The sequence below is a fragment of the Huiozyma naganishii genome, chromosome 8 (assembly GCF_000348985.1).
Source record: "Huiozyma naganishii CBS 8797 chromosome 8, complete genome".
In the NCBI taxonomy this organism is placed as follows: Eukaryota; Fungi; Ascomycota; class Saccharomycetes; order Saccharomycetales; family Saccharomycetaceae; genus Huiozyma; species Huiozyma naganishii.
This window is the reverse complement of record NC_035929.1, coordinates 389,940-414,816: the sequence shown is the minus strand read 5'-3', so window position 1 is coordinate 414,816 and position 24,877 is coordinate 389,940. Positions and strand designations below refer to the sequence as shown.

At 52.2% G+C, this 24,877-nt stretch overlaps 12 protein-coding genes across 12 annotated transcripts; 6 read left to right on the top strand and 6 right to left on the bottom strand.

Annotated features, from left to right (window-relative positions):
• Window positions 1–283: 283 nt before the first annotated feature.
• Window positions 284–4,705, bottom strand: MHP1 (Mhp1p; the record flags this gene model as incomplete). The annotated part of the gene is made up of 1 exon (XM_022609497.1): window positions 284–4,705. One exon carries the CDS (start codon window positions 4,703–4,705, stop codon window positions 284–286), a length of 4,422 nt encoding a protein of 1,473 aa, XP_022465887.1.
• A 522-nt stretch (window positions 4,706–5,227) lies between these two features.
• On the top strand, window positions 5,228–6,505 carry GYP6 (GTPase-activating protein GYP6; the record flags this gene model as incomplete). The annotated part of the gene is made up of 1 exon (XM_022609495.1): window positions 5,228–6,505. The coding sequence occupies one exon, from the start codon at window positions 5,228–5,230 to the stop codon at window positions 6,503–6,505; it is 1,278 nt and encodes a 425-aa protein (XP_022465886.1).
• A 141-nt stretch (window positions 6,506–6,646) lies between these two features.
• On the bottom strand, window positions 6,647–8,569 carry SDH1 (succinate dehydrogenase flavoprotein subunit SDH1; the record flags this gene model as incomplete). The annotated part of the gene is made up of 1 exon (XM_022609494.1): window positions 6,647–8,569. One exon carries the CDS (start codon window positions 8,567–8,569, stop codon window positions 6,647–6,649), a length of 1,923 nt encoding a protein of 640 aa, XP_022465885.1.
• Window positions 8,570–9,269: 700 nt separating this feature from the next.
• KNAG0H02250 (uncharacterized protein) lies at window positions 9,270–10,970 on the top strand (the record flags this gene model as incomplete). Its single annotated transcript, XM_022609493.1, has 1 exon — window positions 9,270–10,970. One exon carries the CDS (start codon window positions 9,270–9,272, stop codon window positions 10,968–10,970), a length of 1,701 nt encoding a protein of 566 aa, XP_022465884.1.
• Window positions 10,971–11,228: 258 nt separating this feature from the next.
• On the top strand, window positions 11,229–13,271 carry KNAG0H02240 (uncharacterized protein; the record flags this gene model as incomplete). Its single annotated transcript, XM_022609492.1, has 1 exon — window positions 11,229–13,271. The coding sequence occupies one exon, from the start codon at window positions 11,229–11,231 to the stop codon at window positions 13,269–13,271; it is 2,043 nt and encodes a 680-aa protein (XP_022465883.1).
• Window positions 13,272–13,473: 202 nt separating this feature from the next.
• On the bottom strand, window positions 13,474–14,940 carry LTV1 (ribosome biogenesis protein LTV1; the record flags this gene model as incomplete). The annotated part of the gene is made up of 1 exon (XM_022609491.1): window positions 13,474–14,940. The coding sequence occupies one exon, from the start codon at window positions 14,938–14,940 to the stop codon at window positions 13,474–13,476; it is 1,467 nt and encodes a 488-aa protein (XP_022465882.1).
• A 288-nt stretch (window positions 14,941–15,228) lies between these two features.
• RPC25 (DNA-directed RNA polymerase III subunit RPC25) lies at window positions 15,229–15,849 on the top strand (the record flags this gene model as incomplete). The annotated part of the gene is made up of 1 exon (XM_022609490.1): window positions 15,229–15,849. The coding sequence occupies one exon, from the start codon at window positions 15,229–15,231 to the stop codon at window positions 15,847–15,849; it is 621 nt and encodes a 206-aa protein (XP_022465881.1).
• A 248-nt stretch (window positions 15,850–16,097) lies between these two features.
• COG5 (Golgi transport complex subunit COG5) lies at window positions 16,098–17,432 on the top strand (the record flags this gene model as incomplete). Its single annotated transcript, XM_022609489.1, has 1 exon — window positions 16,098–17,432. The coding sequence occupies one exon, from the start codon at window positions 16,098–16,100 to the stop codon at window positions 17,430–17,432; it is 1,335 nt and encodes a 444-aa protein (XP_022465880.1).
• A 95-nt stretch (window positions 17,433–17,527) lies between these two features.
• KNAG0H02205 (uncharacterized protein) lies at window positions 17,528–18,271 on the bottom strand (the record flags this gene model as incomplete). Its single annotated transcript, XM_022609488.1, has 2 exons — window positions 17,528–18,131; window positions 18,252–18,271. 2 exons carry the CDS (start codon window positions 18,269–18,271, stop codon window positions 17,528–17,530), a joined length of 624 nt encoding a protein of 207 aa, XP_022465879.1.
• A 181-nt stretch (window positions 18,272–18,452) lies between these two features.
• Window positions 18,453–21,251, bottom strand: KNAG0H02200 (uncharacterized protein; the record flags this gene model as incomplete). Its single annotated transcript, XM_022609487.1, has 1 exon — window positions 18,453–21,251. One exon carries the CDS (start codon window positions 21,249–21,251, stop codon window positions 18,453–18,455), a length of 2,799 nt encoding a protein of 932 aa, XP_022465878.1.
• A 204-nt stretch (window positions 21,252–21,455) lies between these two features.
• On the bottom strand, window positions 21,456–23,129 carry KNAG0H02190 (bifunctional nucleoside/nucleotide kinase/histidine phosphatase family protein; the record flags this gene model as incomplete). The annotated part of the gene is made up of 1 exon (XM_022609486.1): window positions 21,456–23,129. The coding sequence occupies one exon, from the start codon at window positions 23,127–23,129 to the stop codon at window positions 21,456–21,458; it is 1,674 nt and encodes a 557-aa protein (XP_022465877.1).
• A 100-nt stretch (window positions 23,130–23,229) lies between these two features.
• On the top strand, window positions 23,230–24,831 carry ALG11 (alpha-1,2-mannosyltransferase ALG11; the record flags this gene model as incomplete). The annotated part of the gene is made up of 1 exon (XM_022609484.1): window positions 23,230–24,831. One exon carries the CDS (start codon window positions 23,230–23,232, stop codon window positions 24,829–24,831), a length of 1,602 nt encoding a protein of 533 aa, XP_022465876.1.
• Between the last annotated feature and the right edge of the window lie 46 nt (window positions 24,832–24,877).

Sequence of the window (24,877 nt, the reverse complement as noted above, 5' to 3'; positions counted from 1 at the left end):
TATTAAATGCCGCTCGGTTCGGTCTTAGTAAGTCCCTTTCCCTTCCAACTACCAATTGAGGCGACGATGACACTGCTTCCATACATCAAATCTGTCCGTCTCTCTTCTTTTTTTGTTATTTTTTCCTTTTATGAAATTTCGTATTTCGGTATATTATTGAAGATCATAATGTACATAAGGAATATTGGGTCTTGCGTGAGAACTGTAGTCGTTGGCAGCAACAACGCGGCATTTCCCTGCGTGTATATGTGTAAGGAGATGAAAAATCAGAGTTCGTGTTGTATCATTTTTTTGGGAGTGGAGTCGAGCCCGCCGAAGTTCTCACCTTCTGCAAATGGTCCAAAACCTGATCGTAAGCAGCATCAATAGCTTCTGTTTCGTTGTGATCCATCCTATGTGCTGATTCTTCAGGTTCAGTAGTTCCCTTTGATGCAGGAGCATCTTGTTCGTCACTGATCGGCGAATCTGTATCGTCATCACCTTTATCGGTTGCATCCTTTTTAAATATGTGGTGGAGATGAAACCCTTGCTTGTGTAGTTCGTCGATTACGCTGATCACGGTGCTCACGTCGTTTTTCAACAAAAACTCCTTGACTTGATCACTGTCCATTGACTTCGCTGCCTTAACGAGCGTGTCCTTCTCTTCTGGAGAGATAGCGTGTTTAGCTGGTGGTACAACAGTCTCTTCATCTTGTTCCCCCGCTGTGCCATTTCCGTTCTCAGGTTTTACAGATAAGGGGTCCACCAGTGCAGTGGGACCATTGTCCCTAAATTCAATAGTATCCTCCGCATTCCTATGGGAGGTATCGATTTGAGCATTACCAAAGGGCAGTAGCGCAACGTGACCGCTATTCCCAAACGATGGTGACGATAAAACCGTTTCTCTGGGATTTAGCGTCGATACGTCCGAGGTACTGGTGTCAGACAAACTTTGGACAGAACCAAACCCCCTGACTGTGTCGCGTGCTCTCCCGGTATTAGAATGCGTATTTTCCAGTAGTTTGATACCCTTTTCCAAACTGGCATCAATAAAACACAATCTAATTAATGTCTCTTTACCTTCCAAATTCAACTCACCCTCCATTCTTAAACTAAACAGATCCTGCACAACTTTCCTAATCTTCTCACGACCCAGTTCCGCTTTTTTAACAAACTCTTCGACCATCTTATCGTAGACCTCCTTTTTCACGGTGGAACGCTTAACAGTCAACAAATTGGCCAATTCATCTTGAAGAGTTTGAATCTGGTTGTCGTTATCAGGAGTATGATGGTGGTAATGGTGCGTTTCGTTAAATTGCTTAATCTGTTCTTTGGTTGCATTCTTCCTCACACGCTCCAGTTGAGTTTGAATGTTTCTAATTGCGTACAATGAGATTTTCTCTTTGATAGAATCTGGCATGTATATGTAATCCACGTCCAAAGTAATTAATGTCTTGCTCTTTTTAAATGCTTCTACCAGTGCCTTGCAGGACGCAAGATCCAATTCTGTGCCCAAAACGGACAAATAACTCAATTGTTTACAGAGTGGGAGGCACTCAGCCAAAGTCACCAACGCTGGAGTCGTTATGTTTTCGTAATCAATGTGCAGTCTTAATAAGCTCACAAATATCGGTAAGCAGTTCAATAGTGTTGGTATACAGGCCGGAAATATCAATGGATTGTTCGATAGGTCAAGGAATTTCAGATTTTCTGAGTAACATAAAATGCTCAACAGCTTTAAAAAATCATTATTCTCCGATGTATCGTGTTCGTTGACTTCCAACTGAGTCCCATTCAATGATAAATACTTGAACTCGTTGCTCTCCGAATTACCGTAAATTTTGTTCCAAATGGCAGCGCTGAAGGGCGCTAATTTGCCCTTCAGATTGTTGAATCCAATATCCAGCCCTGTCACTCGTGAATACACTATCCAGTTCGCCAGAATTTCACACTGCTTGGCTGATAGATCGTTATATGCGAGCCCCAGTCTAGTAGTGGAGCCACATGCCACCTCAATGAATGTTTTCAGCTGTGCAAATGTCATTTTCGCCCCTGACACTATGATTTCCTCCAATCCTTCTCTAAACGCAATGGCACCTGCTATCAAATGCCAGTTCATATCTGATCTATCCTCCATATGGCATTCCATTCTAGGTAGTTTATTTTTCAAGGATGATTTCGACGGCTTTTGCACATTTGTCTTGATATGGGGCACCATTGTCAAATCTAGTGCCAGCAGCGACTTACATTTGGAGATAAAGTAGCTCAAGATTTTCCAACCTTCCGAGTCGAGGGGCGTGTTGCGCAGAGAGAGTTTTTCAAATGTTGGCTTGAACATCAAACTGCTCAATATTATTTGGAACATTTCTGCTGTCAAATGGACACCGTCCAAAGAGATACACGAAATTGGAGCAATACTGATGAAGTCGCTGAACGAGAGAATTTCGACCATAGATGGTCGCGGGTTCCTTAGTTGCAAAAGTGGAATTGGATCAGTGGACCCAGGCTTCAATTGTTTCAGAATAGCAGGGATCGGTAAGATTTCCCTCAAATGACAACATCTCGTGTATACAAGCTGGTGTGGGATTTTTAAAGTTGGTGGAGGAAAGATTTCATCCTTTTCCGCATTTGCAGAGTCAGATTCGTGCGACAGCAAAGATGCAGAGGAGTTCGACGAAGAGAGTATATTTGAGGATGAACGCCGACTTACCATGGGTTTGTCAATTGTCAAGTGGGAAGCCATTTTGCTAACGGAGACTTCCTCCTCGTTGTTTGTTGCTGTCCTGTTGAGGTCATTTGGGGTCTCCTTTGCTCTGGCCTCTGCTGCGGCTTCCGCCGCGGCTAGTTTCATGTTACGCAACTTCGCAGAGACCTCACTTTCCGTCTCCGTTTTCGTTGGCGTCTCCTGTTCTTCCGCTGAATCTCCGTGCCGTATGGGGACCTGTTCCTCCTGTTTCTTTAGGTCGACCTCCGAGTCAGCTTCCATTGGAACAAGCAATTTGAGCTGACCGGTACCGCCGACAACGATCCCACTGCTGTACTCCTTCAAGACTCTTCTTTTCTCCTGTGGGGTCAGTCGATGTATCACCACCGATCCGTTAGGTTTCACCTCCACTTCTCCTTTCCTCGGGTTCTTGGAGCAGATCTGCTGTGGTGGGTCATTGAAGTACGTATTTGCCGCAAATGCGACATGCTTAAAGGTCCCCAGATCCTCGAGCCCGGGCACCGTGGTGGCCGCTGATGCATCAAATTGCGATACTGTATGGTGCCGTACACCTGAGGTGGAGGCAATTGATTCGTCCGATTTCATGTTCTCGGTACTGGACCCAGCCCCGTACGATGTTACTCTTTTCAGGAACGCACCAAACTTGTTTGAGGATGAGCTTTGCGGAACAGATGAGAGTGTTGTCGAGCTGTCGTCTGTCTTGTCTGGCTCTGGGTTCACATGACTCTTCTTGTTCCGGTTGACCTTCTTGAAAGCGGAGGGCAGTTTCGGATTATCTGGATGGGCCGGTATAGGTCTCCCCCTGGAGTCAAACCGTACGTTATTCTTGTGATCTCCCTCCGCAAGATGTTCGTCTATTGAGAACGATGCCTTCCCGGGTTTCCTCAGTTTTTCCAGAGTTACGTTACCGGAGTTCTGTTTGGCCTTTCCCGCATTGAAATTCACCTTGCTGAAAGCGGACATTGCGTAGTTTTTCGACTTGTAGTACTTGAGGAACTCGATAAGACGCGGATCCTCCTGCTCATCGCTTATAATACTGTCTGACGAATTGTTAGTTGCCGTGGTTCCCAGACCTTGAAAATTCGACGCCTCCTCGCCCTCGCGTATAGTTCCGTGTTGGTCGTGATGATGATGGTGATGGTGATGGTGGTCCTGCGGTGTGCTGTGATACGGCAACACGGTAGCCGATGCTGTCTGCGACTTGGTCAGGGGGGTCATATCCGGTGGGATCGCTGTTGTTGTTGTTGTACCAGTACTTGGTTGTGCATACCTCCCCTGCCATGTCACCTCTGCGTCCCTGCCATCCCGCTGCAGCGACGATACACTCGATGTAGTAGATGCAGATGGGCTTTCCCCGCGGTTCTCTCTGTAGCGCGTCCTGTGTGCTGTATCTCCGTCACGGCTGACATGCGGGATAGACGGTCTACGTGGTTTAATCACCGGAATTGAACTCGATGTTGACACATGTTTCTTGTGCCCTCCTCCAAACAAGCTTTTGAAGAAGCTAGGCTTCTTCTCCGGTTTGTGCTGTTGTTGTTGACGTGCGGCCTCCACGGACTGCGCACGCATCCTCATATCCTCTGTGTCCCCCACGGACATTGACCGCACCCTCCTGGCACCCGCTGCAGGGTCCACTCCATCAGGTTTGCGAAGATGGTGTGCATTGGCACTGTCCAGCGAGGTTTCGTCAGATGCAACACCGCCGCCAAACGGGAACCGGGGCCCGCCGTTCTCCAGCTCAGCAGGAATCGAGTTCCTCCTCTTGACCCGCTCGCAAACCTCTGCATCGGCATGTGGTACGTGGACCCTCGTCGGCGTGGGGTCCTCACTGCGCTCCCCCTCTCCGTCTCTGTTGCTCTTTCCATGTTGCTGTTGACCCGAAACATCCCAACCCTTCGAGCCAGCAGACGGTCTCCGCTTCTTGCATCCCATCAGCCAGTCAACATCGAGCGAGGGCAGGTTGTGCTCCCTGAAATAGTGTTGCGTATCCTTCGAGTCCATCTAGGCCCCCCTCTTCTTAAAAGCAACTTCAAATGTCTGTGTATGTCACCAACGAAAGAAACCTGGCAATGAACTCACCACTAGTCCCACAGTTATAGTACACTCAGTCACTCCAGATTCCCTCTTCAACAGTCCCAACACTCTAGTTCTTCCAACTGCACCCTCCCATCCTCTTAAGGTCTCGTTCAAGAGTTTGAAATATATCAACAGTGGCAGATCCACCTCAAGACGCAGAGGTGATAAACAACTTGTGGGATCCACGGTGCAGCGATGCTCCCTTGTCTGTCCGTCTCGTGGTCGTCGGAGGGTGTCACAGACCGGATCGTGCAGTGACTGGTCGGTTTGGGTATGCTGGTTGGGGTATTCGTCCGCTCACTGCCCAACCGCCCTGGCATAAGCCCTCGGTAAGCATTCGGGTAATGTAACGTCGCTGCTGGACCTCATCTGGTGTTTGACGGTCGTGGTTACTTTGAGTTGGTTGGGCTGTGTGTGTGTGCGGTGAGGCATACGGTACGGTGGATTATGGCGGATCTGTTGCAGTGGGCGACGCAGACGTACGAGACGCGGGAGCAACTGGTCGCGGACGGCGTGTGGGGCGGCGAGCTGTACTATGTTCCCGGGTCTGGTGCGCAGGTGGTAAGGCCGCTGGGTGCGCACGCGAGAGGGTGGATCTGGCGGACGCTGCTGCTGCCCTCTGGTGGGGACGAGTTTGACGAAGGTGTTCGCATCCCGGAACTTGTCTCCGTGCCCATCGTATCGGCAAAGACACGCGAGCACGAGCATGAGCGCCCACAGAGCGAACACCACAAGCATCAAAAGCTGTTGAGCCACAGCCCGCTGTGGACAGTCACTAATGGGATCAGGAAGCTGACCCCACGGGAAACCACCCGGCACCCACTGCATGATGAGCCACGTAGTGGTGCTGGACTTTCTGACAGAGAGGGCATGGATCTGGAGGAGACGCTGGACATCCTGGATCTCGATTTGTCCCGACTCATGATAGACGATATATTCAGGACGCCACAGGTACACGCGCAGATGAGGCAGATCTTATTCAATTACCTTGTCCAGTCGCCACCTAGGGACAGTGCACACCACCGTGCCGATAGCATTGATTCACCGCTAAGTGAGAGAAGGTTCTACTACAAGCAGGGGTTCCATGAGATCCTTGGGCTCGTGTACTTGCAGATGTACGAAACGGAGGGCGGCATCCAGGAGCGGTCAATGCAGAACATCCTGTTCATGTACACGAAACTCATGGACCAGTTGGCCCCCGCTTTCTACAGGGAGGACTCGCTGATTAAGTGGGAGAGTGGCACTCTGAGTAAGATGCTGCAAATGTGTTCGCCCAACCTGTTCAAGATCTTCTACCATGAACAGGCGCACCAAAACACAATATGGCTAATCCGTTGGACGCGGCTGCTGTTTTTAAGGGAACTCCCCAGGGAAACGGTACTTGTCATCTGGGACCACATTTTCACGTTCTCATACCCGCTGAAGACTTTCGTCGCGAGTCTTGTCGTTTCAGTGATACTGCCTCTATACAAGACTTTTATCGTCGGGATGGAACCGGACGAACTCGTGGAGATAATGCTGCATATCGGTGAAAACCCACTGGTCAGGGACAGGGACCCCGTACAACTGTGCAAATTGGCTGGGGATATGTGCCAATTGTGGCATGTAGGCAATTTCAGCGGCTTGAAGTCATTGGTGGATCGATACTTGGAGAGTCTCGACCCGAACAGAAGAAGACTCGAGGAAAAACTGAGAGTCAGAGTGAAGAGGAATATCAGGACTTGAGACTTCTCTGTGTTATTCTTGATATCTCTTTCATTCTAATAAATAAATGGGTACATACATAACTCAATAAATAATAATAATGACTAGTAAGGGAGGGATACATTAAATACCCACTCTCCTTCTTGTTCATTGCTCGTGAGGCTAATAAGATCTAATGGCAGGTGGCACAGATGGACACTCGTTCTCGTCCAAAGTCTTGTAGATGACATTTCTGTACTTCAAAGTCACTGGGTCTGAAATATCCTTGTTCCAAGACAGTGTGTGCTTCATCCAGTTCTCGTCGTCTCTCTTCGGGTAGTCCTCTCTTGCGTGTGCACCACGGGACTCCTTCCTGTTGGCGGCGGAGACTGCTGTCTGTTTCGCACAGGTTAGCAAGTTCTGCAACTCGAGGGTCTCAACGAGGTCTGAGTTCCATATCATGGATCTATCCGTGGTCGCAACATCCTTAAACGAGTCGCACACGGCGGTTATATTGCTCACACCCTCATCCAAGGTCTCCTGCATTCTGAAGACGGAGACGTCCTTCTGCATGGTCTTTTTCATCTTCATTCTGATCTCCGCGGTGGATCTCGATCCAGATGCGTTTCTGATTTTGTCCAAGTTAGCGATGGATTCTTTACCGATATCCGCTGGAACAGGCTTATGTGGTAGCCCCGGTTGCAACGAGTCACTTACTGTGTGTGCCACTGCACGACCAAACACCACCAAGTCCAATAAAGAATTGGCACCTAGTCTGTTAGCGCCGTGGACGGACACACATGCGGCTTCACCGCAGGCCATCAGCCCTGGAATAACTTTATCCTCTCCGGTCTCCTCATCGATGGTCAACGCTTCACCGGTCCATTTTGTAGGGATACCACCCATGTTGTAGTGGACCGTTGGCACAATTGGGATCGGTTCCTTTGTGACGTCGACACCTGAGAAGATCGCTGCCGTCTCTGAAATACCTGGCAGTCTCTCCTTTAGGACCGCTGGTGGCAAGTGGGACAATTGCAAGAACATGTGGTCCTTCTCCTTACCTACACCTCTACCGGCTCTGATCTCCATGGTGATAGCACGCGAAACGACGTCTCTACTGGCAAGATCCTTTGCCGTTGGTGCGTACCGTTCCATGAATCTCTCACCTTCCGAGTTCAACAAGAACCCACCTTCACCACGGGCACCCTCCGTGATCAGACACCCGGACCCGTAGATACCTGAAGGGTGGAACTGGATAAATTCTAAGTCCTGTAGGGGGAACCCAGCACGCGAAACCATCGCGTTACCGTCACCGGTACACGTATGAGCAGAAGTACACGAGAAGTACGCTCTCCCATACCCCCCGGTGGCGATAACGGTCTTGTGAGCTCTAAATCTGTGGATAGTACCGTCCTCTTGGTTATAAGCGATGACACCGACGACCTCACCGTTGTGTGTGAGCAAATCCAGTGCAAAGAACTCGATGAAGAAGTTACAATCGTGATTTAGAGCTTGTCCGTACAGAGTGTGCAACATGGCGTGACCTGTTCTGTCTGCAACGGCACAGGTCCTATACGCTTGTCCACCTTTGCCGAATTCCTTCGACTGTCCACCAAACGCTCTTTGGTAGATCCTCCCCTCCTCGTTTCTTGAGAAGGGCATACCGAAGTGTTCCAGCTCGATGATTGCCTCTGGAGCCTCTTTGGTCATGTAGTGGATAGAATCCTGGTCACCAAGCCAGTCTGACCCCTTCACTGTATCGTACATGTGCCACTTCCAGTTATCAGGATGCATATTCCCCAAAGCGGCATTGATACCACCTTGAGCAGCGACCGTATGCGATCTTGTAGGAAACAATTTCGATATACAAGCCGTTTTGAACCCTGCCTCTGCAAGCCCAAAGGCAGCCCTCAACCCTGCCCCACCGGCACCAACCACAACACAGTCGTACTCGTGGTCTACCACATGGTAGTCACCCGTCTTGAAAGGGTTTTTCACAGAGGAACCCTTGATATCGGGCCCCACTGTCTGTTGTTGCAGCCTCCTCGCTAGAGAACTAAACTGTCTCCTCACAGCAGGAATATTCTTCACCCTCAGAGAAAGCATGTTTGCTTGTTTGTTTTCAGTGTGTTTTCAGTGTGTTTTCAGTGTGTTTATCTTATTGTATATCTTATATCTCAATTGTGTACAGCAAAAGAGAGCGCTTACTTAAAAAGATAACAACCACGCAGGAAACAGAAACCGCCGTCAAAACACTGCAGTGCAAACTCTACCAATGCAACCTCTATAGACCAACCCCCGAGACTTGCAATCTACAATCTCCAATCTGCTTACTTCACCACAGTCACCTCTCTTATATATATATATGCAACGCAGTGCTTGGAAACTTCCAATCGTAGACTCTCCGCTGTTTCGGGGTTCGTTTTCCCCCTCCGTTTCTCCGGAGTTCACTGTGGGCGGCGGCCAGCGGTCGGATCTGATTGGCTGTTGGAAATGTCGCTTTGTACGAGGAGAAGATTTTAGGGTTTGGTGTGAGTTTGGCAGCAGTTAGGGTTTGTGGCAAGCCCTAGTTTAGGTGTGTGTTAGGGCTTATTAAGAAGCCCTAATTCTGTTGTGGATTAGGGTTAGGATTTACGGTCAAGCCCTAATTAAGTCTTATCTTAGGGCTTTGGAAGAGAAAAATTTGACGTTTTGAAGACGTCAGTTTTGAAGCTCTATATAGAGGGTTCCTCAATTCGCAGTAGTAGAGTATTGCGGTTACACACAGACACAGACACAAGCCCAGTTCTACAACACACCCCAGCACATGTCGTTGAAATTACCGCAGAACCCGAACGCTGGGCTTTTCAAGCAGGGCTACAACAGCTACTCGAACGCCGATGGGCAGATTAACAAGTCGATTGCTGCGATCCGGGAGATCCACCAGATGTGCCTGACGTCGATGGGGCCCTGTGGGTGCAACAAGATCATTGTGAACCATCTGGGGAAAGTCGTGGTGAGCAACGACGCGGCCACGATGCTTAGGGAGTTGGAGATCGTGCACCCGGCGGTGAAAGTGCTCGTGATGGCCACTGAACAGCAGAAACTGGACGTTGGTGACGGAACAAACCTTGTGATGGTCCTTGCTGGGGAATTGCTGAACGTGTCTGAGAAATTGATTGCAATGGGGCTGTCTGCCGTGGAGATCATCCAGGGGTACCACATGGCGAAGAGCTTTGTGTTGGGGGAATTGGACAAGCTAGTCGTCGCAGAAGTTGTCGACAAGAGAAGCCAGACGGAGCTTGCGAAGGTGGTCCGCCCTGTAATTGCGTCGAAGCAACACGGGTATGAGGATCTGCTGAGTAAGCTCGTTGCGGAGGCCGTGGCGCACGTTCTGCCACCGGCTGCTGCTGTCTCCGCGTCCCAATTCAACGTCGACTCCATCAGAGTGGTCAAGATCATGGGTGGATCGCTTGCCGACGCGGCCGTGATTAAGGGGATGGTGTTCAACACGGAGCCCGCGGGCCACGTGAAGAGCCTCCCTGAGACCGCGAAGCACAAAGTGGCCGTGTTCACCTGCCCTCTGGACATCGCGGGGACAGAGACGAAGGGCACTGTGTTGCTGCACAACGCACAGGAGATGCTGGACTTCTCGAAGGGCGAGGAGACGCAGATCGACGCAATGATGAAGGAGATCGCAGACATGGGCGTCTCGTGCGTCATAGCAGGGTCCACCGTCGGCGAGCTCGCGTTGCACTACTTGAACCGGTACGGGATCCTCGTGCTCAAAGTCGGCAGCAAGTTCGAGCTGAGACGGATCTGCCGGGTGTGCGGTGCGTCGCCGCTGCCGCGGTTGGGGGCGCCCACACCTGAGGAGCTGGGCACGATAGACACGGTGAAGACGATGGAGATTGGTGGGGACAGGGTCACTGTATTCAAGCAGGAGGCCGAGGAGGTGTCGCGGACAGCGACGATCATCCTGCGCGGTGCGACGCAGAACCACCTGGACGACGTCGAGCGCGCGGTCGACGACGGTGTGTCCGCGATCAAGGGCCTGATGAAACCGGAGGGCGGGAAGCTGCTCGCCGGCGCCGGTGCCACGGAGATCGAGCTGGTCTCCCGGATCACCAAGTTCGGCGAGACGACCCCGGGGCTTCTACAGCTGGCGATCAAGCAGTACGCGCTGGCGTTCGAGGTGGTCCCTCGGATCCTCGCACAGACCTCCGGCGCAGACGTGAACGAGGTGCTGCCCAACCTGTACGCGGCGCATGCGGCTGCACCCACGGCGGGCATCGACAGCCTGTGCAAGGGGATCGACGACGGAGGGCGAGCACGACGACGGTGTCACGGATATCAGAGAGAGAGGGGGGTCTACGACATGCTGGCGATGAAGAAGTTCGCGGTCAACGTCGCGACGGAGGCTGCCACGACCGTGCTCTCGGTCGACCAGATCATCATGGCTAAGAAGGCCGGCGGGCCAGCTGCCCCGCAGGCGCGGAGACCGGGCAATTGGGACCAGGACGACTGATCCCATCTCCATCCAGCATGTACCATACACCATTCCCGCACCGACCAGCTACATATAGAGGCCTGAACACCAGCGGTTGTTCGATGGGCACCCCACAGTACGTACCGATGCGCTTATTTAATGCTTGGCGGTGAACAAAAGTGAAAAATTTCAGTATTGAAAGTTTCGAGATGCGATGCGATGAGCCCGAGAGTGCGGTATTGAAGCGAGGTTCAATTGGTTTGGGGGAGAGTCCGGTAAGTTACAGAGCGCTGGGGAATGGCTAAGGCGAGAGGTAGGAAACTGCTGAAGAAGCAGAAGAAAGACGCGTTTGCGCCGGGCACCGGCGAGGATGTGAGCCACGCCGAGCACAAGGCAGATGTGCCCCAGGAAGAGGCTGCCGAGGCTGCTGCTGGCGGTTCTGCCACTGGGAACGCCATGTTCTTTGGGGTGCTGGACAGAGAAGAACTGGAGTACTTCAAGCAGGCCGAGGCGACGCTCGCATTGGACGCGTTTGAGACCCCGGAGGAGAAGCAGCACTTTGTGGCGAGTGTGGTAGGCGAGGCTGCCGGCAAGGAGCTGAAGCTGGTGACGTCGCAGATCTGCTCGAAGTTGATGGAGCGGTTGATCCTCGAGTGTGACGACTCCCAATTGAGGACGCTGTTTCAGGCGTTCAACGGCGTGTTCTTCGGAATGGCGTGCCACAAGTATGCCTCGCATGTGCTCGAGACCCTGCTGGTCCGGAGTGCTGCGCTTGTAGAGAAGGAGCTGCTGACGCCGAGCTTTGATGCGCAGCCTGCTGAGGGCGACGTGTTTGTCAGCATGGAGAACATGTTCCTGTTCATGCTGAACGAATGCGGCCGCACCTGCGAGAGATGGTGCAACACGAGCATGCGTCGCATGTGCTGCGGCTGCCTGATCCTGATCCCTGTCCTCGAAGCTGCTGCCAGCACGGTGCAGAACAACTCGACGCTGCGGTCGAAGAAGTCGAAGATCGCGCGGAAGATGATCGAACTGGGGGACAACGAGGACTTCAACAGAACGTACCAGACGCCGGAGTCCTTCAAGGGCCAGCTGCGCGACCTGATCACGACGCTGTACGGGAGCTTCACCAATGGCGCACAGAGCAAGGCGGACGTGACCACCTCGATGGTGACGAAGTTCAGAGAACTGTGCGTGGACAAGGTCGCCTCGCCGGTCGTGCAGCTGATCATCCAGGTGGAAGGGATCTTTGACCGTGACCGGTCGTTCTGGCGGCTGGTGTTTGCCGTCGGGGACGAGAAGGACGCCAAGGAGGAGTCCTTCCTAGAGTACCTGCTGTCGGACCCTGTCGGGTCGCACTTCCTGGAGAACGTCATCGCGTTCGGGAGGATCAAGTACGTGGAGAGGCTGTACCGGCCGTACATGGCGGACCGTATTGTGAAGCTGGCCAAGAGAGACACCACGGGCGCCTTCGTGGTGCAGAGTCTGCTGAAGCACCTGAAGAGCAAGGAGGTCCGGGAGATCCTGGACGCGCTGGTGCCCGAGCTGGACATCCTGCTGAACTCGAACATGGACTTTGGGACGACGATCATCGAGAGCAGCAACAAAGAGGGCAACTACCTTCGCGAGGAGGTCATTGGCCAGCTGGTCAAGAAGTACTACAGCGCTGCGGAGGCGAACATTCTGGAGAGCGCTCTCTCGCTGAGTTCGTCCACACTGGGGAACACGCGGGACGACTGGCCGACCGTGGACGAGAGAAGGCGGTCGCTGTTTCTGGAGCAGCTGATCGACTACGACGACAAGTTCCTGAACATCACCACCGATAGCATGTTGGCGCTCCCCGAGGAGAGGTTGCTGCAGATGTGCTACCACGGGGTGTTCTCGCATGTGGTGGAGCACGTCCTGCAGGTGCAGCGCGTGGACTTCATCAAGAGGAAGCTGCTGCTGAACGTGCTGTGCAAAGACGCCGTCGGGATGGCGTGCAATGCGTACGCCTCACATGTCATGGACAAGCTGTGGGACTTCACTGCCAAGCTGGCCCTTTACAAGGAGCGGATTGCCGGCGCACTGATGAAGGAGTCCGAAAAGGTGAAGAACAGCACATACGGCCGGCAGGTCTGGAAGAACTGGAACCTGGAGCTGTACGCCCGGAAAAGGTGGGACTGGAAGCAACTGGTCAAAGAGCACGATAAGGAGCTGTTCCCAGACTCAAAGCCCCTGCAGCCAAAGTCGGCAAAGCACGGAATGGAGGGACAGAAAGCCGTGAGGACTCCAGGAAACCATACAAGAGACAGAATTTCAATGGTAACCGGGAAAGAAGCAGAAGGTGATAGATCATAAATACGACTAAGAGCATTGTATATTATAAAACATATCAATTTTAAGTTATTGATGATGGTGCTATGGCTGCTATGAGAGGTGCTCCCTACGGTACCATTAAAAAGACGGTGTTTGAATACGTATTTGCACAAACTAAGAATTGGTTAAAATCTATAAAAAGGTTACAACAAAGGCAAAAATGCAATTAGGATGGCCTGCTTTCTCACAGCGTTAGTCCGGTCAAGCTATTTGTGATCGTATTAACATTACTTTTACTCTTTTCCTTCTGTTGTTGTTTTTGCAGGTTTCTTTTCTTCGATAACTTCCCCTTGGAAACCTCGTCGGCTGCGTCCTTAAACTTTTGAAGCTCTTCGTCCTTTTTAACTAGCTTACGGCCACCGCCTTCTAGCTCGTAGTTATCCAAGAAGTCGTCCAGCATTGACTCGAAATCTGGTCTTTCTGCTGTCATGTCAAATGGTTTATAGTTTTCATTTTCGTCCTCCTCCTGTTCTTCCTCATAATTTTCGTACCCGCCGATAATATTCTCATATTTATCGTCCAACACCGTCATAGTCTCTGTCCTTGCAATTGCACTGGAACTCATGGAGAACCCAGAAATATCGGACATCGCACCCTTCTTCCGACGTTCTTTCCTTTTGCTCTTCTTGTTGTTCTTTGCACTCTTCAATTGAATATCCCCTGGTAGGTCACCAAAAGCATCTTGTTCTTCCTCCTCTTCACCTTCGTTTTGTTCTTCTTCGTCTGAGTCAAAATCGTTATCGGATCCGAACCCCTCCTTCTCGAGCTTGCTCTGTGCTTGGAATCTCCTGACATCTGTCTGGTAGTCTATGTGTGTCAGGTCTTCCAGGTTGTCCAACTTATCAAACTGGTTCAACTCCGTTTGGTATTTTTCGTCTTCGTAGTTGTCGTAGTCTACATTATCCCACTCGTCGAACTCCTCTGCAAACTCGTCCTCGTCAACGGCTTCACCGCCGCCCATCAGCTCGGCAAAAATATCGTCCTCATCATCTTCCTCTGCTTCAGCTCCTGACCGAGCACCCTCAGAAGTCTTAGGTTGCCTCTTCACCACTATATCGTCGTTAACCACGTACGCCTCATCCTCCAGTGCCTCCAAAACCTCTCTTAGCGCCGGGTTCATATCTGGCCTAAACCCTTTAATATCGTCCGTGACATCCTGCTGATGCTTTAAATACTCGGTGTTTTCCTTGGAGTTACCAAAGGGCATAATACGACGCGGTTTCACGTTTGCAGCGGCGCGTTGCTCCTCTTTGTACCCTGGCTCGACAAACAGGTCTTCAATGTTCTGTTTTTTCCCCACCGAGCCACCTTGCGCGCTTGTCTTCGATGGAATAAACACAGAATCTGGGTTGGCACCGATGGGTCTCAAATGCTTCGTGTAGTCGTACTTCGAGTCGTCAAACTCAATACCGTACAGCGCCGCAGTCCCGGCGTTTTCGTTCTTACTCACTGCGGGAGCTGCAGGCGCTGCTGGTGCTGTTGGCATAGCTGGCGCAGAGGGTGCATTTCTGGCCCTGTGCTCAGCATTCTTATCCTCCACGGGCACGAACACATGTTGCGAACGCCCGGCATCGTAGTAGTTCGGATCGTCGTGCGGCCTGTGCACAACAACGTACCTCTGCGAATTCTTCTTCGAAAACTTCCCGGACATTTTTACCGCCTTGTAATGTCCTCAACTCAATCACAAAAACTCAGCCTCCACTTGCTGACCGTCTTCGCCCTTGCACAAGAACCAAGTTTCGTAGTCCTCGAAGTCGCGATGCCCATCGCATCTCAATCTCATTTAAATTTTTTTTTTCATTTCAAAAAGTTTTCCACCAAAAGCGAAAGAGACTGCAATCAGAGGCTTTAAGAGCAGCCTAACAGGTTCTGCGATGGTGGTGGCCCACAGCTTCCCTGTGCCGTTGCAATTGTGTGTCTGTGTGTGTGATTTGTCTGGATGTTCATTCTGTCAAAGATTAAGGAGCTGGTGAGGGTGCCCCCCGACCAATTTCAACGGAAAACGGCTTTTGCCGTGACGCATCAGTTGAACACGAAGTATGCAAACAAGGTGATCCCTAACCTGGGGCTGTGCATCTCTGTCTACGATCTACTCGAGGTAGATGAGGGTCAATTGAAGCCCGGGGACGGGGCCACGTACACGAACGTGACTTTCAGGGCGCTCATATTCAAGCCGTTTGTCGGGGAGATTCTGACCGGGTGGATCACCAACTGTAACGCGAACGGGATGCAGGTGACCTTGAAGGGCCAGATGTTTCAGGATATATTCATACCGGCGAACATGCTGTTTGACAACTGTTACTTTCTGCCCAACGAGAGTGCGTGGGTCTGGGCGATGGACGACGACAACAAACTGTACTTTGATATCAACGAAATGATCAGGTTCAGAGTGGAGCAGGAGGTTTTCATAGACGTCAAACCAAGCGCTCGCGACGAAGCCGCGAAGAACGAGGAGGACAACGATGAGACGGGGGAGAAGAAGAAACCAGCGGCACCCCCCTACGCTATCTTAGGGAGTTGCCAGACGGATGGGATGGGTCTAGTCAGCTGGTGGGAGTGAGGAAAAGGACACCACGCATGGGTGGAAGACAGGTCTTTTTCCATGTATCATTTTGTGACCGCTACTACCACTTCCCGGTGGTGATAGCAATAATAGTAATGTATATGTAGTCATTAGAGCATTTTATTCAAAAGAATTGTTATTATTCAGTGACGAAGAGAGCCTTGTTCTGTGCGTCTGTTGAGCATTTAGAGCATCCTCCCGTACGTCCAATTGATCAACAATCGTTGGGGATCATAACTAGGGGGATGTCGGTACTGCCACACGAGTTAGAAGATTTTGATACAGTCTTGGATGACCAGTTTACAACGTCGCAATTTGCCAACGAACTTTTGAAGGCGACGAACGGCAGTAACGTTCAAGATGGGGAGCCGGGCCCCAATGGCAATGGCCCAAACGAAGATAGGTCGGATGGCGAAGGGACAGATGGCGATGGCACGGATGGAGATGGGGACAGTGCTTCGCTCGTGACAGGACTCACCACTTTACAACTTGCCGAGCTCGATATTGAAACCCCGATGAAGCGGTTGGCCTTCGATATGGATGAGGTAAATTCGAGGATAGACAGCATCATCAACCAGAACTCTTCCGTGTTGCTGGGTGAGTTTTCGAAGAACGAGGCGTCTAAACAGATGATACACGATGGATTGGACACGTCGCTCAATTACATAAACATGTCGTACAAGAGGCTCGAGGACGAGGTCATGTCGCCATACGAGAATGCCAACGTTCTACAGAACGCTTTGAACAAGATCCACCAGACATCCACTTTACTGCGAGACGCTGTCATATATTTGCACATCTACCAGAACATCAAAGAGCTGTTGAGAGAGCAGACGAACGCGAAGTACCACGACTTTGAGCTGGATAAAATATACAAGCTGGCGTCGCTGTACTCACAACTCGAATTAACCGTGCAGAACAACATCAACGTCAAGTCGCTACAATTGATCAAGCAGATCGAAAACGATTTCGTGAAGAAGAATTCGAAGGATCTGTTGAACTACCTTTCCGTTAGTCTGATGCGCGAAATGGGCGAGTTTGTGAGACGTGCTGCTACCACTGCGGATGGCAGTCTTGACTTCCAGCCTGACCGGGTTGTAAAGCTGTCCAAAGCGTTGAATATGCTGTCATCAGCAGAGTTTGCTGCAATCCTAAACAAGCTTGTACTGTCCCTTGTGAATGCGGACTGTCAGACACTGACGAGGACGATCAACTCAATACGAGACTTTTCAGTTCGCTTCAAAGAGATCATGCGTATGGACAGCGGGCTGCAGCAACTGGAGACTCTGTTGGCCCGTGTACCGGCCCCCAACGCGAACCTGAAAGTACACAAGACTCTATTGACCGTATATTTGTTCGCGCAGAGGGATTCCAAAATCTCTAACTTGAGAGACGTGTACTGGTACAAACTGTCGCCGGCGTTTAAGAAGCAAGTGGAGATCAGTTACAACCGGGGGGGGCCCGTGGGCAAATCCCTGATTAAGAACAAGGAGTATCTCATGGAGACGATACGTGGGAGCATGCCGGACGACGAGCGGCATGCGGAGATCATGCTCAAGTCCGTGTCATTCTTGAAGTAGAGATTGACCTGCACGACACCCTCGTCACGAATTAAAGATTTAAATAGTAGTGGTAGTAATAGTAATACACATATAGATCGTTCGCTATGCGCTAGTCAATGAGCAATGGTCGGTATCGAGGTGGCAGGTGCCTCGCCCACCGTGGCTGCCCGTTTCTTGTGTTTCTTGCCCCCTCTCCGCTTGAACGTCTTCTTAATTAGTTTCTTGACCATCAGCCTCTGTTCCTCCCTCTCCAGAACCCTGCGTGCCCCATCCCTCCTCGCATCCCGCTGTCTTTTCCCCGGTTTCCTTCGCCTCCTCCTCTCTGCGTCTCTGAGCTCGTGTTCAACACCCAAGTTGTATACACTAACATCGAGGACCCGCCGCTGGGTCGTCACAGCTGTCTGGACCCCCAATACCTGCTCAAACGACACCGCCGCCGCGAGCGCCCTTTCTCGCACCTCCTCCGTGCGCTCAGCAAAGTAATAACCCTCGTTTCGCACGGGTCGCACATCGACCTCCTCCTCTTCGGAACCACCCAACTCGACGCGAGTGACCCCCCCCGCGGAGAACAGCGGGAACAGCTCGAACTCCGGGTTCACAGAATCCTCCACTGCGTCAGTTACACCGACCTCCACGAATTCAAAGTCCGGTTCAGTCACAGGTGCTTCACCACCGCTGTGTTCATCAATTTCATCGAACAGAGCAGCCCTGGAGACACTATATCAATTGTGTGTTGTGAATGGGGTCATAGAACACGTTACAGTTAGTAAAACAGGTCAATTAAAGGGGACATGTACACACACATGCTTCTGTGGTAGATTCTAGAGTTGGACATACATTTTTTGGTCCTGTGCCATTGTGGCTTGATGATTGCTGTTCTGTGTCTAAGACAAGAAGGCGTCGCGATGACCTTCAAACTTTGAAAAATTTCACTTTAACGGTATGAGTCTTGTAATTGAAGACACATGTAATTGTATACAGAGAGATATGGTAGATATATGTGTACATATAGATGGTGGATGAGGTGCGGTGGGGAGGTTACTTGCTGATTTTGCTCTTTGCAGCCTGTAGGAACTCGCGGTAGCTCTCTGAGGTGAGGATTTTGTCCTCGACGAGGTGACTTGTCGCCCATAGTCTGAGCGCGGCAACCTCTCTTGCTGAGGCGTGGTTGACCGGTTCGCTGAGGGAAGCGCCTCTGACGATGTACAAAGTCTGGTACGTGACGATGTCGTCGTGTTCCCTGACTTTTGCGACGATGTTCCTGATCCGTTCGTTGAACTCGGAGTCCTGGACGATGGGGAGCTCCATCTTGCCGATGGGCACCTGTAGGATGTCCCCCGTGCCGAACACGTCCATGACAAGCTCGTTGACCGCGTCTCCGCCGATCCACAGAAACAACTCCGTGCCGTTGTCGATCAGGTACAGTCCGTACCGCTCAAACAGGGACGCCGTGGCGTTGATTGGTTCTGGGAGACAGATGCTCCCCGTGACGTCGGGCAACCCAGCCTCGTCAGCCATATCGTGCAGCGAGTATACGCGCGCATAGATGTTCTTAATCAAGTACTTGAGTGGTGCGGACTCCAAATGGTTTAACGCAGAGGCCCTATGGTCGCTGGGGACGACACCCGTGCGGAACGCCTTGTGCTTGCGCAGTGCGTGCATTAGCAAGGGGAACATGCGCATGTTGGCGCAGAGTCTCAGTGGGGCGCCGCCTGCAGTGTTCGTGACAACGATCTCCCTCTTGTACGTCGCCAGGACGTCCGTGACCGCTTTGCTGATCAGTTCGCGGGCATCGTCAAGCGAGTTGTTCATTGCTTTGCTGACTGCCTGTTGCGTGAAGAAAGCGGTGATTGCGAGTTGGTCCGCGGAGGCGTACACCTCGCTGAGGGACTCTGTGGTGGGCAGCGCAAGTGTGATGACCCTGATTCTACGCTGTGAGGTGTTTAATGACAGGAGCACTGCGATTTGCACGTAGCAGTACTGCTGCATGAGGTTTTCGTCGAGTTGCATCTCGAACACGTACGACTGGTCTCTGGGCATTGTCGAGAAGGCGCAAAGGTCTGAGGACCTGTTGAAGAAGTGTCCGTAGAAGGAGTTCATGCGGACCCCAGTGGAACCTCTTGCACGCATGACTGCCTCCATCGAGATGTCCATGGATAGATGCTTCGAGAACTCCTTTGTGAATTTAGTGACATCGGAGAAGTTTGCCGCTGAGAACCCAGGGTAGAAGTGGGTTTGCCCACCCGTGTATCGAGCAAGGTTTGATAGCGATGCGAAGTCGATGTAATCGTCTGTCGCTAAGAACATGTCGACCGTGACCTGTGACTTGCTGCAGTCAATAGTAAAGTTCTTGTAGAAGGAGTCCTGACATGAGAGCAACTGAGCGGACTCCTTTGGTGTGTTTGCTACACCTGCCTCGTTTCTCTTGGCAAGTTTCCCGACCCCAGCTGTGGGCAAAGTGGAGGACACAATTTCGATTTTCCCGCCCGTGTTCTTGACGAGGTTGAACGCAGCGCGGAGGGCTGGTCCCAGTGCGAACTTCGCCATCACATTGTACTGGAAGATTTCTGGTATTTTCGCAAGCAAAGTCTCCAAGTTTTCCCTGCATTGGGCCAGGGGCACAACCATCGCGTTTGGTCTTGGGAGGAAAGGTTCGTCTATGTCTGCGACGTCAAGCATCTGCATACCTGTCTCTGGCTCCTCGTCTAGGGGCACGTTGAAGTAGTGGATCGCGTTGTCCACGCAGAGAATGGACACACGGGTCCTGCCATCGTGGTTGGGCAAGAAATCGAGTGTCTCCAGGAGAGATCTTGCCGTTGTTGCAAGCAGCCCAGATTTCACAGCGTTCTGCGAAACGTCCATCACAAACACGTAAGTAGAAGGTGGTGGCTGTCTCAGCGTGTACTCCTTCGGGGCAAGGTACTCCATGACGGCGTGTCTGACCTCGTTCTTCTCGTACTGGTTTGCGTATTGTTGTTGCTGTTGGTGTGGGTGCCCTGGAGCGCCACCCCTGTCGTACGAGTGGTTGAATTGCATTGGTGTATCGTTTGCGAGGTTACAGAAGTTACACCTCCATCTGGCCCCCTGGTCCAAGAAAGTGACAAACGGGTTCATGTACGACCGGCACCTGCGACAACGGACGACCAGTCCATCCTCTGTCAGTGGTGGAGGGTCCACCGTGTCCTGTAAGTGCTGGTACGGTCTGATGACTAACGCCAGGGGCAACTTACTCTTCTTGAGCAAAGAGTTACTCTTGGGCACTGCGTTCAAAGTGCACCGAACGTACTCCGGTGCCGCGTTGGCCGTCTCCGAGGGGACAAGCATCCTCTCTGGTGGAACCATAAGAGGCGGTGGTGGCAGAGACAAGTCCCTGATCGGTGGCGGCAGCTCTGTGAGCAAGTCAATCGGGTACAGCATGTTCATTGGTTTCACTGCAGACCCGTTCCTGTTCATTTGAGGCATCTGTTGCTGCTGCGAGTACATAGCGCTTGGGTCTGCCATTGGCATCGACACTGGCATCGACATCTGTTGAGGTGGCATACCGTTCAATTGCATACCAGCCATACCTGACGCCAGTTGTTCCATCTGCGGTTGAGCAGGGGTGAAAGAGGCAGAAGCAGGTACCGGTGAAGCGGCGCCAGCGGCTACGCCTACCCCTGCACCTGCACCTGGACCCACACCTGCGCCAGGACCAGCAATAGGAACGGCACCGGCCCCCATAGCCAGTCCTCCCGCCACTGGCGGCATTCCCACTGGCGGCACCCCCACGGGCGCCACGCCCTGCTGCCCAATCTGGAACTGCGCCTGCGGATACACCCTCTTCCTGTGGTGCGACATCTGTATTCTGCTGAGCTGTCGATACCTACACCAGCCAGCCACTCATCAACAGCATCAATCCGCGTCCTCGACTCGTCAAGAATCAACAGGACACGAAGACGAAGACGAGAAAGATCAACACCGGGTAACACCTGAAGTGAAGAACCAGGCCATCCGCACACCGCGACGGCATCTCGCTGTCGCTGTCACTGCCAGTCGCTGGTGTTAGTGGGTACTCGCTGTACTGGCAGTCGTCGGTGTGCTTGGTGCAGTGGGGACCATTGAGAACCGGCGTGTGCTACCGCCCATTTGTTCCATTCTGGATACATTCATTTGGCAAGTGGGTAGCTCACGGAAGGTGTCCTTCACCTCGTCGTACTCGTACAGTGTCCACTTGATGCCGTAGGGCAGTAAATCCAGTTTGTAGACGCAGTGCAGCGGTACATCGAGTTGTGTCACTGCATCGAATTTCAGGCTCATGAAGTAACCGAGGAGTACACGTGCGACTACCCGGTGTGTGATTAGAAGCACACTGTCCTCCAATCTCTCGATCTCTGTGATCACGGGCCGTACGCGGTTGATCACGTCCAAGTAGGATTCTCCACCGGTGCCCGGGTACCTGTATCGTAATTTGTCACACTGGCGGAGTTTATACTCCCGTGGGGCAATCTGTTCAATCTGGGCGTTTGTCAGGCCATCGAAATCCCCCGCATTGATCTCATCGAGCATTCGCATCTGCTTGAGTGGGTACTCGCTGTTTTCGAAATCGTGGCTGGTCTCAATTGCTCGTTGTAACATGCTGGTCCATACGAAGAATTCACGGTTATCTCTCTGTTCTTGTTCTTGAATCGATCGCTGTGTGTCAATGAACTTGTGTAGTGCTCGAGCGTACCGTTGGCCCCTCACGGTCAAGTGTGAATCACCACCGACTCGCCCTGCAACGTTATCCTCAGACTCACCGTTCCGTGTCACCCACACTTGTCGTGTCGCCAAATTGAAGTTCAGCAGGTAGTAAACGGCTAGAGACGCCAAGTACCCACGTACTCCATTGGCGATCACTTTCTTCCCAACATCAATCATCTTCACGTACTGTAACCTCTCATTGTCCTCCAAGGGTTCGTAATCTCTACGGTAGTGTGCTAGACGAGCACGGAAATCTTCCACGGCAAGTTTACTATCTTTCCAACCACGGTAATCGGCACTCGACGCCTTCAATTGTACATTCCTCTCAATGACAGCCTCATCAGAGCAAATGGACTCCAAAAACATCACATCCAATACACGGGACCGCGACCTCACCCTAGCCATCAACAACGCACGCCGCCGCGCAGTAATATTGGTACCGTTCACAACCGCGACAGACCCATCCCCTTCGAGCAAGTACTCCAGTGCCCTGTCCAATGTGTCCAATGCCCACTCGTCCCGTAGGGACTGTGCCCTTGGGTCCCGCTCGTCAAAGAAACAGGGCGCAATGGAGCCCGTCGCATGCGAGTGCCACCAGCGACGCCGCGTGTCAGCGATATGGAACTCCTCACACGCGTACATGGAGTAGTTCAAGAACCGCGCAAGCTTCCCGGTGATAAAGGACTTGCCCATCGCGGGGAGTCCCACCATCACAACGAGCAACTTCGATCCGGAGTCGCCCCTCGAGATCAACCCGTCGGGGGAGTCCCGCGAGGCAGTCCATCCGGGGACGCTGAGTGTCGAGTGCGGCCGGTTGGGGGCCCATCGGGGCGGTTTGGGGGGCGGCGAACCTTCCTGTGGTGACACTACCCGCGTATCCACGGGGGTGTCCCCCAGGGGACGCTTCTGAAACTCGGGTAGTCCTGTCCTCTCAGTATCTCCCATGTGTCGATGTGTTGATGTCGTGGGTAGCTTCCCCCTATGTTTACTGAACATCATAGCGAAGGTTCGTAAACAAAACGTTTCTTGATTGAATTGGGATTGAACTTCCACAGAGTAGAGACACCAGGTGCAGAGGGGCAGACACACGCACACGATGGTTCTCGCGGCAGTGATTGCTACACTGCAGGCGTGGCTTGCCGCGTGCATTTCGTGGTGGTATGCAGGGTTGAGACGAGAGTACGGGGACAGTGCCAACATTGAACACATGGAGAGGACTCTGCTCAAGGAATTGCTCCGTGGGAAACAGCATATCAAGTTCAGCGAGCTCGGGAATGACGAGGGGTACGTCCGTGCAGTGCTTATTAGACACTGCGCCCACGATGTGTCCCTGTACGGCGGAGAGTGCATCCCCACGGATGACACAGAGAGGGCAAAACTTGTCTCCCACTTGCAAGCACGCATCCAGGGCACCCAAGACGACAATGTCCTCTTCGGGTTCTTCCACCCGTTCTGTAACGCCGGTGGAGGTGGCGAGAAAGTACTATGGAAGGCCGTACAGACGACACTGGACCACGACCCTAGAAACGTCGCCATTGTGTACACGGGGGACACGGACGTCACTGGGCCACAGATCCTCACCAGCGTCGTCCAGAGGTTTGACTACACACTCCCACGTAACCGTATCGTGTTTGTGTTCCTTAAAGGCAGGGACGCAGTCGACGCGAAGAACCATCCAAGACTCACACTCCTGTTCCAGGGCATCGGGTCCTGCAAACTCGCTCATGAGGCTCTCTCCCGTTGCAAACCAGACGTGTGGTGCGATACAATGGGGTACCCGCTTGCTTATTTGCTTGTCTTCGCGATGATTCACGTCCCAATTGTCACCTATACGCACTACCCGCTTATCCAACAAGATATGCTCAACTCACAGGGGCTCAGCACGGCAAAGAAAATGTACTGGAGTCTCCTCATGGGGTTCTACATGGGTATGGCGCAGTTTGTCACCGTGTGCACTACAAACTCAACATGGACAAACAGACATATGACCCAAATATGGCACGCGATGCGTGAAACACCACAGGTCATCTACCCGCCCTGCTCGACGGAGAAACTAGTCGAACAGGTCACCCCAGCAGAACAACGCGCCAACACAGCGGTCGTGCTCGCCCAGTTCCGCCCAGAAAAGAGACACCGCTTGATCCTCGACCAGTACGCAATGTACGCGGATACAGTGGAGGACCCCACTTCGCGCATCACGCTCACGTTCATCGGGTCCACCAGGTCACAGGAGGACAGGGACTACGTCCAGCAACTTATCGAGTACGCCCGCGAGGTGCTGCACTTGCCCGCGAGAGACGTGCGCTTCCTCACTGATTGCTCCTACGATGAGGTGAAGGAACAGCTTGGGAAGGCCACTTACGGCATCAATGCCATGTGGAATGAGCATTTCGGGATCGCTGTTGTAGAGTACATTGCTGCGGGGCTCATCCCGCTCGTGCACGCCTCCGCAGGGCCCTTGTTAGACATTGTGAGCCCACAAGTGGGGTTCTTCTTCGTCGACAAGTTCGATAGAGACTACACACAGGAGAGGGGCACGCAGTACGGCACCTTGGCCGCTGCATTCAAAAGTGCATCGCAGTTATCCGCGCAAGACAAACACACACGGTCCACGATGGGTGTGCACGACGCAGTCACGAAGTTTTCGGACCAGACTTTTGAGACCCAGTGGATTGAGAAAGTGTTACAAGCGCTTTGACCGGTGCGGACAGGAACAGCAGCCCGCATACACAGCATATACCTAT